This window comes from Onychostruthus taczanowskii, unplaced genomic scaffold (genome assembly GCF_017590055.1).
Source record: "Onychostruthus taczanowskii isolate IOZ18803 unplaced genomic scaffold, ASM1759005v1 scaffold2, whole genome shotgun sequence".
Taxonomy (NCBI): domain Eukaryota; kingdom Metazoa; phylum Chordata; class Aves; order Passeriformes; family Passeridae; genus Onychostruthus; species Onychostruthus taczanowskii.
The window spans coordinates 12,872,885-12,886,145 of NW_024499239.1; the positions used below are offsets into that span (position 1 = coordinate 12,872,885).

Below are 13,261 nucleotides of genomic sequence, written 5' to 3' on the forward strand. Positions count from 1 at the left end.
TTTCAGCTTGGACAGTCAATTCATGCAGAATCAACCTTGCAAATTTAACTGATATTTGCAGACCTGCAGTCATTGGTTCATAGATTTAATCAAAAGTACAAGAAAATTGGCTCCTTCTGTTTTAAAAAACTATCACAGATAGTTTTCTGAGATTTTCTTTCAAATTTAGGGAAAGCTCACAAAGGATAAGTCAAATGTTATTTTCCTTTAGGGATACTGTTCCAAACATATTGCAAACCCATGGGAATGTCCACAAATGCATTCATGCCAAAGATCATCTGTGGTTTTGCACTGAAATTTGCCCATGAGGAAATGTAGTTCTTTTGAACCTGAATGTTTTCAATTTACAGGGACAAGCAACTCGATGTGAACTCTTTTTAATAAAAAAAATCCCCACACTACAGTAGACCTTAAAACTAATAAACAGACACCATGGAAAATGACAGTGTCTTGGCTAAATATTTACACTATCAATAGCTGTATGTTAGTATGAATCCTTTGCAAAAAGAGTGTTTGGTCAAGCTCTTGCCTAGCAATAAGAAAACTGATGGGTGTTGTGGTATGTGAAATTCTCAGTAGGAGAACTCAGTGATATCTGCCTAAAATTAATACATGGGAGTGTGAGATAATGCCTTGGTTTTGTGCCCATCTCTGGCAGATTTGCACTGTGCCTCAGTGCTTCAGAATTTAATATGTGTATATTCTGATGTGGGATTATTCTGTAGGACTAATAAGAGTTAGAAAGAGACTTTTTAGGGATGTAAATAGCTCTTACACATTCAGTTTCCTTAGCCTAAATTGGTTAAGAGTGTGCAGATTTTTATTTAAAAAAAAAAAAAAAAAAAAAAAAAAAAAGCCTTTGTGTAAAACTTTATTCCAGAGCCTCGCTGCAAGATCTTGTTTTTTTAAAGCCAGTTTTACCTCTAGGTAGCCACAGGCAAACATTAGTATTCCTAGATATATATAAATTACACACAAAGATGTGTCAGGTTATATTCAGTTTTACTGCACCTGGTGTAATGCACAAATTGGTGGCTGTGCTGGACCAGACAAATAACTCATTGAGGTGCATCTCCTTACTCCAGCAGTGACTTCTGAGGAAGGTGAACCTGAGGTGAACACCTGAGCATCCATTTCTCATAGGGGAGGAGAAGAAACAATATGCAGCTTTTGAGAATTAATTTTTGAAAACGTTATATTACTTCAGGAATGCTCTAGAGCATATAAAAGTAATCAATTTGCATATAAAATCCCTTAATGTTGATGGGAGCTCCAAGCCTGTAATGAATATGAAATATGCAGTAGTGACACTCTGGACAAAAGATCTGCAGTGCAGGAGTGTTCAAGGGGAACATTTTGTCTTAAGTAATTAATCTGCAGAAGAAATCCCCTGCTGTTGTTCTTGCTACAATGCTCTCTGTGTTTAAAACATCAATCTGACTTCTGAAAAGTAAAATTTGCAAGTACTATAATTTTTAATTTTAAAGGCATCTTAGTTGTATTACAACATCCTGGTTCTTGGCTTGCTCTGAGAAAATAAAATTTTGCATGAGTAAAAGCTGCAAAGACTTACATTTTTATAGCCAGGGCTTTGTTTTTTGCGTATGTCGGGATTGTAGTGCTGAGAGCTTCAACCCCATTTTTGACCATCTGTGACTATGTTCATGGTTTGTCATAGTTTGCAGCATAATTTGCAAAAATTTGGACTATAACTGGTTGGACTCTGGCCTCATAGAAACAACCTATTCTCACTGCTGTATATAAAATTGTATCTTGTAGAAGTAAAATTAACTGAATATTCATAACGTTCTGTTACTTTGTAGTTATTCTGCTGCTCCTGTTTCCAAATAAAACGTGAACTGTAGTCGAAATGAACACTGAGAGAAGTAACATTTTCACAGTGTATCCTGTAGAGTTCTTCATTGATTTTTAACATGTACCACTCTTCTTCTGAAAGGTTCTTGTCATTTGCATTGTGTACTGTATTTCAGAGGTACAGTAATTGATGTAAATAGTTGTTGAAATTTAGGTGCCCTTTTGGTACTAGTAAATAAAGAATCAGGATGAGTCTCTTTATCTATCTGAGATACACTGAAATGACAATTGAACTATAAGAGCTTGGCCCTAACTGACTACCACATGATCCCAGTGCCAAAGTATAAAGAAATGTTTACAGTGTACTTTACAGAGTGTTTAAACATTGTTTTCTTTTTTTCTTTTAATATTGTTTTCTTTTTTCCTTTAGCCAAACCAACAAGTTTATCACTTCCATTGACACCCGAGTCACCAAAGTAAGTACTAAAAAGTGCAAACATTTATAAAAGGGAGGGGGATTCAGTAGATTTTGGCTACAGCAACTCCATTTCAGCTTGTTTTTATAAATGTGCCCTGTCTTCCAGTGATCCCAAGGGTTCCCCATTTGAGAACAAGACTATTGAACAAACCTTAAGTGTGGAACTCTCTGGAACTGCAGGTGAGAAATGAAAAATGATGGCTCTTGCTTTAAGCATGGCTTGTGTGTGTTTGTTTACTTTAATATACCACAGGTATGCTGAGATCTCACAGAAGTCTCCAGTAGATTCATTTCAGTGCAGTTCAGCATTACTTTTTTATCCAGCTACCTGAGAAGAAAGATATTTGAAAATATGGCTCCGAACCTACACAGGAGAGCATAATTTCTGAGAAAATATGAATGAAACCGTTTATCTGTTATATTTCTCCATTTTCCCATAGATCTGTGCATTGCTGAGCACCATCTTTCAAAGACAAACTCCACAGCATGGTGTAATAGATGTTACAGGTGTAAAAGTTATGTCATTCAGTCTATCTCCAGGCTGGTCTAGGGCTGCACATGGCTGCATGTTTCAGTGCTTTGTCATTTCTAGATTAACACGTCACAAATAACAGCTTACTCCTCTACCACTGAACAGCTAATTGTTCCATAGCTTAGAGGTAATTTTTAAAAGTGGTATTCGTTTTGTATTCCTGCTTTTTCTTTTTCTTCCATTAACACACTTCACACAACCTCCCTTTATCTTCCTCCTCCTTTCTGATCCCTGGATTTGTACCTTTTGAAGATTTGTAGGATTTTTTTATCATGTAGTGGTTTAGTTCGTGCATCGCCCATTTAATCATTCATTTAATTCATCTGCTCTTCTTTCTGCTGAAGTCAATTCCTTCAGACTCAGATCTGTTTTATGGCTTTCCTCTGAACTCTGTTTTGCCTGTTTTCTTCAAGTGTTCAGAGCCGAGCACAAAAGAACACATTGAGCTCCACCTCAGCTATTGCCAAGACCATTTTCTTTCTCAGTTGTGTAATACTGAAAACTAAAAGATGTACTCGGCATGTGCTTCTCCCAGGATAGCAGTAGGTTGTAAACTATCTGATCTCTAGCATTGAGGGGGAAGGGGTGTATTGCAAAATATGTCTTCGGGTACCACAAATGAGCTTGGTGCTCCTGAATTCAGTGGCAGCAGGCCCAGGCTGGGTTTGGATAGGTACACTGGGCTTTCACCTTCCTACAACCATCATTGTACTTTTCCAGAAACTTTTTCATTAGTTCAGCACTAAAACATGAACGCTTTTCCCTGCTGTCTCCGGGAAGCCTGCAGTCTTAATCATTCCTCTCACGGCAAAAGGAAGCGTTCTTCCTACACATCTTCATTTTGCCAGACCAACATAAACGTGGCAAAATTCACTGTATGCAGGAGGATAATCCTCTTCAGTGCCAATGAGTGAAGTGAAGTGAAGTGAAGTGAAGCGAAGCGAAGCATGGAGAAACCTCTCCATCACTACTGCACGGCAAGTCTGCACAAGGGTGCCCATTTGTAAGCACATGGATAAGTCAGTGCTTAGTGCTGCCAAAAGAAAGGGGCAGATGAGGTGACTACAGCAGAGTGGTACAAGCAGCCGTTGAAATCACTGAAGGAAGCAGTGTTTTCTCCCAGCCAAAAAGTCAGCAGCCTGCTTTTCCCATCAGCTGACTAGACAGAAATTGGGAGTCAGTCTGACCCCTGGATAGTCCTCTAGTATTGCGTTCATAGTGGCAACAGGAATGGGCTTGGTATTACCAAATTCATTCCGCTCCATCAGCTGTGCACAGAGGAGGAAACAAAACAGCACTGTAGTTGCTTGGAAAACATAATCAGGAGAACTGGTGCATTAAAAAAAAAGCAGCAGAAGCTGGGAAACAGCACAACTGGCCACATATGTAAACAGGAATGCTCTACTATGATTCTGTGATTTCTTTTCCCCTCTGGAAGTAAAAGCAGTTAGCTAGGAAATAACCTGATCATATTCAGGGAGAATAAGAACTGGAGTGTTGTGTGGCCAGGGAGCTGGGCAGTGTTACCAAGCAGTGTGCATAACGGTGGCTCTTGGACTTCATGTTGCAGTTGCTCTGGTCTTCACAATGCCTGGTGAGGAGATTTCAGGAGATCATGCAGTAGATTAAGAGCAGTAGCTCTTTTAATCTCTGCCTGCATATACACATGGTTTTTATTTTTATATTCATGTATGTATGTAAACCCATAAAAATATGCGTGTCTTGCTTTTTAAGTAATTTGTACTGCAGTAGTTTTGTGTCCTGAGTCTGCTTGTGCTGTAAGCAAAGTACATAGTAGAAACAACCTGAAGTACTGAAGAACTTACAGCATATGTGTGTGTGTAAATCATGGCAGAATTGGGACCCACTTCAGTTTAAAAAACAACCAAAAATAAAATAAGGAAAAAAGTAGTGGCAGTAGTGATTAATAGTATCTTGAAGTTCTTTAGTGAGAACCCTGGCAACTCCAAATTATATCCAGATAACCACATTGCTCGTTGTCCTTATATAGGGCAGCCTGCACCATACAAGCACTATTTATTATAATTTAAATAGGAGTTACCTTGATCTCACTACTGAATTGAAAAGACCATTAGCAGTGCTGCTTGCACTATCGAAGCACAAAGTATTTGAATATAAATAGCAACTCCCTTGATCTCTCTGCTGAAAACAACATTGCTTCCCTCACTGATGAATTAACTATAGAGCAGAAAAATAAATAAATAAAAACATTTCCCACATGAGCCATCAATCTTCGTCATACACACATCTTGGATTTGTGTGTCTGAAGTCAAACTGAAGCCAGTCTCTTGCCAGTGCTATATCTTGCTTTACAACAGATTTGTTAGTGGTCATGAGTGTAACTTTGTCCTCCCTAAAACTGTCAAAACATTGATTTGTCAAATTACAAGGAACAAATATTCTTTGAAGCGTTTTCATGCCACACATAAGAATTCTTTCAATACACTTTAAGTAAGTGTCCTAAGTCCATTGCTGTATAAAGTCCTGTCTCTTGAAGCTGATTATTCTCGTGTTATTCTAAAGAAGCTGGACCAGAACATCATGATATGGAGGGAGTCCTAGGTGATGATAATGCGGTGAATGAAATTCCTGTGTCAGATGAGTCTTCTGAGTAAGAGACTCAGAAGAGGTGCATCTCTGTTTCCACAGCCATCTGCACTGCCAGTGCCTTGCTAAGAGGCTGTGGACTTGAACCTCTCCAGTGTCTTCCAGAAATCTGGGATGGTTCTGTGTCACCTCTTTCCTCTTTGTTAGCAGTCAGAATGAGGGGGAATGTTCAGGTGAGGATGGACTGGACTGTGGAAGCAGAGGGGCTGGGAGGATGGCTTACATTCTGGAGGTGGCAGTGTTACTCTTGGCAGTCGAGGGCTCCTCAGTGATTGTTTTAGACTTTTGATTGTCTTAGACAAACTTCTGAATGCCAGATGTTAGATAGCATGGCTTCTAATTGATCTCTCTCTGTTCCCTGTGTCTTAAACCTTCACACCTAAATACTCAAAGCACCATTTAAGTACATGAAGTTGGTTTACGTGCTTATGGCTTGATCAGTAACTAGAAGACTATTTCCACACTCTTGGTAAAAAGTCTCTAATTTGATACAGATCCCTATAATTTATTGTAGTGTAAAACTGCTCACTGGTCTTGGGGGAAAAATTTGATTTTTCTGAAAAGATAGCAGAAAAAGCTATATTTTCTGTCATCAGAAAAGCTGATGTGGACAATCAAGTTGAAGAGTGGTTTGGAATTTGACCATCGTTGAAGATACTGATACCCTGCTATTTGCCCACCTCTAGATTTGTGTTACCTCTTACTTAAATACTTAAGTATTTTACTCTACTTTAAATACTTAAAATCTGTCATCTAAGAACTTCTTCGACCTCAGAATGATTTCTGATAAAATGAGATGTGAGATGGAGAGAGTTGTCCAGAGGGAATAAAATCTAGTGAATTATTTGATGTTTTCAGGCATCTGTGTTTATTCTCTCCAGCACTGACAATAGGATTAAACAGAATATTCAACAAGCATGTAGTTTTTTATTATATGATGGCTATTTAATTTTATTACATTTTCCTAGCTTCTGCAATCTAGTGCCATACAAACACTCCTTCTACTGAATTGAGCTGTTATCTTGTGGTCAGTTTTTAAAGTGGCCTTAAATAATGTTTCCCTTGACAATCCATTTTCAAACTCAAAAGGTATGAAAGAATTCATTTTCAGTGCCTCTCAAAAGCACATGTAGAAAGGTTCCAGGGCTGCATTCCTCAAAAGACACTGATTATCAGCCTACTCAAAACACAGCAAACATCAGCAAACATTGGAACGCTGAGTTACCGAAGAGATTTAGAAATATCTGTGTCTACGTAAAACAGTATTGAAAATCAGTCCTAAGTCAGAAGTCCAGATGTCACTTTTAATGCAAAGGCACTCCCCTAATTTCTGCTTATCAGCCTAGCTGAGCTAAATGAGTTACACTACAAGTTGTTTTGGAGTGGAGTTTTGGAATGTATCAAAAGTAGTTTCACTCTCCCAGAGATTTTCTGGAAAGAAGTTGCTTGGCCAAAGTGGCAGAGTTGGCACATATGGAAACACCTTTTGTTGCACAGACACGGGGAGGATGGTGCTGCTTTGGCAGCAGTGCTGGCAATTTGATATATGCTGTTTTCTAGCACAAGATCACGGAGCGAGCTCGTAGTGTATAGACAGAGCAAGGCAAAGTGCAAATGTACCATTTACCAAAGCTATTCAATTAAGGAAAAGTCCCTACAAAGAAAATGGTTTTATAGCATGTCATGAAAAAATACTTGCCTTTTACTTTAAAAAGAAAAAAGACTGTTTAAGGGGGATGATTGTAGAGTATGTACCACTTCTAACAGATTTGCTGTGCAGAAGTACATAAGTGTGAGTGATGTAGAGGTACTTGTTTATTATAGAGCACATTTCAATGCAGTAATCATAAATATTGCTAAGGTTGTGCTCTGTTGAAATATGACCTACATACTCTTGATTGTTTGTGTTACGTGATTTGTCTGACACCCATTACATTCTGGGTAATGGCAGCCATTTGTTGCTGTGCACAGCAGGCTCTTTTGACAAAAGAAAATAGGCAGCAATAAAAAAGCTATAGTCTGAATTACATTCTGCACAGCGCTGCACTGCTGAGAGTTTGTGCAAGTGTGTTAACAATGCTCTGAACTGCCTCTTGTCAGCCTTCAGCCTGTAATGGCCATCTGTCCTTCCATAAATCTGTCAAAACCTGCTAAGTTCAAGAGGGGGTACAGAATATACCTTGTACTGTCAATGCCCAAATGTACACACTGGGGAGAAATCAGTGCGTGTGAAATAATCCCGTGGTTAGAGAATATTGTAATGCCGTTGATGTGGGATCATGGCCCTCGGTGAAGATTACCAGGGATTACAGTGAAGATGAACAAGTGTGCAGCCAACTGGTTTTCTCAGAATTCAAAATTTGGAGATGGGTCAGGGGGCACTCTGGAGGTGGACTTGGAGTGGTGACATGCATTCAAAACTTCACTCCCTCCTCAATTGCCCAGTGTAGGTTTGTTCAAAAGTTAAATGAACATTTTCCATCTTTTATCTGTTTCTACTTGCCTGTGCACTTCCTGCTTCTGCTAAAATCCAGGAAAAAAGCCAGGATGCCATGAGGAAGCCCTTTCTTAGGCTGTCCCAGCCCTGTTGTGCCAGCAAGGGAAGTGCCAGTAAATTTAGCTCAGGCTGTACTTTTGTGAGGGGTTTTTTTTGGTGTTCCCTGCACCCCCCCCCCCCCCCCCCCCCGCCTTTCTGAAGATTATTGGGCTCTTTCTCAGGTTTCTGGAAATGTTATACTTGTTTTACTTGCTTATTTCCAGGACAAGCTTTAAAGAAGTGGAATTTGAAATAAGATTTTATTTTGAATATTGGATTATCTCCGGGTTTTCTTTGCCTGAAATTTTTAAATATACATGTTCATTGTGGAGTGGTTGTATTTTTAATTCTTTCTTTAAAAGTACAACCAAAAATCCAGTAACTTAACCTCAGAATTTCTCATGGACTGTATAATTTCATAAGTAAAAGTGTAACTTTAACTTTTTTTTAGAAAGTTGCTTACTGAAGTATTTGTTCAATCTGAGCCTGAAGCTTTAACTTTGAAAGTATTACTACAGATTTTTGAATAGGACCATTCTCTTTATTTTTAGCAAAAATTCAGATAGTCAAAAATATTTGTCAGTGAGGAGGTGCATAAGGTAAGAAATAATTAGGGCTGTCTCAAGTGACTGTTTGGGAAGAAGAAAGAAAAAAATGGAGGACTTAGAGGAAATAATTTAACAGTAATGATTGCACAAAATTTTTTTCAGTATTAAATTTAAATTTGAGGTAACTAATGTTTTATGTGCCATAATCTTTGCCTCAGTTTCCTTGAATTTTGTGGCATTAGGCAAAGTATTTGCATAGCCATGGGTAGCTTATAACCATTTTTTCCAAACATTCAGACAAAATCAAGCATGTCTCTCACATCAAGTATTCATACCTTGGTACTTCTATTTTCTTATTTTCTGAAATAAATTCATTGCAGATAATGCAATGGGACTCCCAGTCTCCATTTATGCTCCTTAGGGAGCACTGTGCATTGATGGATGCTTTTCCTTCTTTGCAGCAAAACACTGTAAAACATGTTCCATTTGCATTGATCTGTTGAGCTGTGTTGCATGTGTAAAAATACAAACCAGAGCTCTATAACCATGTTTGAAACACACATTTCCTGTAACTCTGTCTGCCCTCTCTTTTCATTCTTGCTTAAGAACTAATGGAAAGCTCATTGCTTGAGCTAAAAATATTCTTGGACAGCATGAGCCTCTGGATTTCTTAGTCTGGATTGCTTGGTCTGGGTTACCTTGGAGAACTCCCTAATCTCCATCTATTTTGTTAAATTTTAAGCATATATTACTAAATTATATTAGTGTCAATTGGACAGAAGCAAATTTTTCAAACCTAACATACTAAGTACCTTCCTGAAGAGAAATTATTTCCTCAACAGTGTTTGCTGTTTGCTATTACTCTGCCCTGATGTCTGGGATTATCCTTCTGTAATTCTGAAATTCTATGATTTCTGTAGAAAATATTGAAAGTTATACTCTGCCCTTATAAAACATAGTGGGAAGATGCTGATTCAGTTCCCAGGCTTTACTGGAATGTGCTGTAGTCCTTCCTGCAATTTGTCTCATCGCAGTGATACAATCTATTGCAGTTCTGTAAATAATCCTGTTAGTTAGCAGTATATTTAGTCATTGAATACTAATCTAATACTAATACGAACCTAATAACTAATACTAAGACTTACCTGTTTCATTTTGACTCCCTACTGCATGATTCTCACCAAGATGTAGTTCTAAATGCAAGGGTTCATTACACTTGTGGTTGTATTATTGTTCATTTGAGTTTCAGTTGCAGAACCACATTTCAGGCAAAATGTATTAATTACGCTCAAGGAGTGTATTAGACATATATTCTCAATGTTTTTTTTAAGTTAATGAACTCTGGAAACAAAGAGTCATTGCCACTGAGTTAGGGTGGCTGTATTTCATGGCGTTTAAGTTCTGCATCCTTTGGTACCACTCATTTATTTCTCTTGGCTGTGCTTTTATCCAGATTCTTCTTTGCCAAGTTCTTTATGTTTTTGATGGTGCCAGTCTTTTGACTTTTCATTTTTACATCAAAATCTATTTTGTATTTAACAAAAACGTCTTTGGTGTTTTATCTCTTGATCTTTTCTATCAAAACCTACAGAGAGAGGGGCGGATGTCGTGGAGGAAGGGGAGGGGCAGAAATTATGCTGGAGACTGATGGCAATGCATTAGTATTGTTGCTATTGTTGTTACCAGACCTTGATAGTTTTATTCTCAATATTGGCAGTGTTGAAGTGACATAAAATGGGTCTTGCTTTGTATCTATTTTAAGAAGCATATGAGCCATCTTTTATAAACATTGTATGTGTGCTTAAAAGCATTCTGTACCTCCTTTTACTCCCTGTAGGCCTAACTCCACCTACGACCCCTCCTCATAAAGCCAACCAAGATAATCCTTTTAGGACTTCACCTAAACTGAAGTCATCATGCAAGACTGTTGTACCACCTTCAAAAAAGCCCCGCTATAGTGAGTCTTCCGGTTCTCCAGGAAATAACCCAATCAAGAAGGGTCCAGACCAGTCTGAGCTGTGCACACAGCTTAGCAAGACTACAGTACTGTCCAGTGGACATGAGGAGAGAAAGACAAAACGGCCCAGTTTGCGGCTGTTTGGTGACCATGACTACTGTCAATCTGTGAATTCAAAATCGGAAATACACATTAAAATATCCCAGGAACTTCAGGACTCCAGACAACCAGAATGTAAGGATTCTTCACCTGGGTGGCAGTGTCAGATTTGTTCTTCTTTAGAACAAGACCAGTATTTCAAGAAAGAGACTTTACAGACAAATAAGCAGGGATCCCATGGTAATAACAGAAAACAGCTCCAAGACCAGGAAATTCGGGCTGAACTGAATAAGCATTTTGGTCACCCCAGCCAAGCTGTTTTTGATGAAGAAGCAGATAAGAGCAGAGAACTAAGGGACAGTGATTACAGTAATGAACAATTCTCCAAACTACCTATGTTTATAAATTCAGGACTAGCAATGGATGGTCTGTTTGATGACAGTGAAGATGAAAGTGATAAACTATGCTACCCTTGGGATGGGACACAAGCCTATTCATTATTTGATGAATCACCTTCTTGCTCTTCTTTTAACTCTCCATGCAGAGATTCAGTGTCTCCACCCAAATCCTTATTTTCTCAAAGATCCCAAAGGACACGCTCTAGATCAAGGTCCTTTCCTCAACGCAGGTCTTGTTCCCGTTCTCCATATTCCCGATCGAGATCAAGGTCACCCTGTAGTAGATCCTCTTCAAGGTATGGTACAGCAAATTCATGTATGATCATTGTAGCTAATAAGATAAACAGCAAAAACAGTAAGAAACTTACGGGAAAGAAAGAAAAAAAAAGCAAGAAATAACTTAATCCAGTGCAACTCATTCTATTGCTCCTGAGCTGATGAACTCTGAAGGTTACAGGTTTGCTACAGAAACACTTGTTTCCAATATCCTTTGAATTTGCCAGGTTTATACCTTCTGAGTGGAGGCAGTCAGGTCAGAGGCAGTCAGGTCAGAGGCACTGATGAGAGATGTACACAACTAACCTACCCCATTATCTGTGAGCTGCCTGGTGCCAGTCTTGCTACGGCCTCTGTCAAATGGAGTTGAGAATGGCTGACTGTCTGCTCTGTGTTAGCCTCAATAAGGAAAATTACTGAAGGGCCAGGAGGGGAGAAATCACTTGAGGCCCCTTAGTTGACTAGGAGATTGCAAACTGTCACTGGAAAATCCCACCGATAGCTTAGAAGAAATTGTAAGTTCAGGGAAGAGGTAGAAAATGGTGTCAGTAGACTCAAATGGAATGACAGAGGTGAATGTGTTTCTTCCTGCAGATCTTGTTGCAATTGTGAGTCCAGCCACTGTAGACACCGAGCATACAGAAGTTCTCCCTTAGGTGGAAGATCGCGGTCCAGATCACCGTACAGTCGCAGACCCAGGTAGTGTCTTCGGCCTGCATTTGGTATGCTTTGCAGCTGCTCCTCAGGAGATAACTGTAGAATCATTAAGGCTGGAACAGACCTCTGAGTTCGTTGAGTCCAACCTTTGGCTAAACACCACATCACCTAAACCATAGCATGTCCACTCATTTCTTGGACACTTCCAGGGATGGTGACTCCACCAATTTCCTAGGCAGCCCATTCCAATGCCTAACCACTCTTCCACTGAAGAAATTCTTCCTGGTGTCCAACCTGAACCTCCTCTGGTGGAGTTTGAAGCTATTTCCTCTAGTCCTTTCTGTAACTGCCTGGGATAGTAAAGCATTCCAGACATTGTATTTTGATTTTACATTCACAAATGCAGGTGCTTGATTTGATGACTAAGTTGTGTTTCCTAGATATGACAGCTATGAGGAATATCAGCATGAAAGGCTGAAGAGGGAAGAATACCGCAAAGAGTATGAAAAACGGGAATCTGAAAGGGCCAAGCAAAGGGAGAGACAGAGGCAGAAAGCAATTGTAAGCACTGTAAAGATAACTTTCATATTGAAATAGATCTCTGTTTCTTTTCATAGATTGTAATGCTCGAATTCAGACTTTATTTCTTTTTTATAAAAATACAAAAATTTACGTGTATTTCTTAATATTTTTCATTTTTAGCAAATACGTGTTTTCATGATAATTTCTGTTTTGGTGTGACACTACTAATTTTTTCAGGTTCTGTAAATTGCAACACTCCAAGTTTTTCACACTGAACAGATAAGAGAACTTATTAGAGAAAAAGGTCATCCCAGACAGTAGACTAGTAGAAGATAACTAATCTATTTCTTATACAGATGTATGAGTGAACCTGCCTTTTATACGGTATTTCACCTACCAGACATATGCAAAATAAGGAGTCAGGTGATAAACCAATTGCTAAACTCTCAGAGTGGCTGTAATTGTCTATACAGGGGGTACAGGCAACAGAACTCAAAACTGGGATCCAAAGACTTGGCTTGAATTGTGTTTTTTTCAGTGTCTGTGATTTGGTTAATTTTTTAGGTTATTTTTAGCAAAATAGTCTGAAGACGAGATGCAATTTAAAAATGTCGCTTAGCACTGGCTCTCTCGTAATGAATATGTATTATTTAATTATTTTGTTCATCAGAGGTCTCTATGAAACATCTGAAATTCCTGAATCAAAGAAAATAACCCATGTGGGGATAAGCAACTCTCTTGGCTGTTGTAGCAGTAGGACAGAAGGAAGAATGGCTATTAAATGGACGGGTGGCTTTTTCCCCTTTTGAGTTCCC

General features: G+C 38.8%; 1 protein-coding gene across 3 annotated transcripts in view; it reads left to right on the forward strand.

Annotated features, from left to right (window-relative positions):
* PPARGC1A (PPARG coactivator 1 alpha) overlaps window positions 1-13,261 on the forward strand; it is a 363,744-nt gene that overhangs the window by 335,187 nt on the left and 15,296 nt on the right. For all 3 annotated transcript variants that reach the window (XM_041402537.1, XM_041402538.1, XM_041402539.1), the window contains 5 exons: window positions 2,246-2,291; window positions 2,400-2,473; window positions 10,375-11,287; window positions 11,862-11,966; window positions 12,365-12,485. In XM_041402537.1, coding sequence (XP_041258471.1) covers window positions 2,246-2,291; window positions 2,400-2,473; window positions 10,375-11,287; window positions 11,862-11,966; window positions 12,365-12,485 — 1,259 coding nt within the window. The remainder of the gene's footprint in view (window positions 1-2,245; window positions 2,292-2,399; window positions 2,474-10,374; window positions 11,288-11,861; window positions 11,967-12,364; window positions 12,486-13,261) is intronic.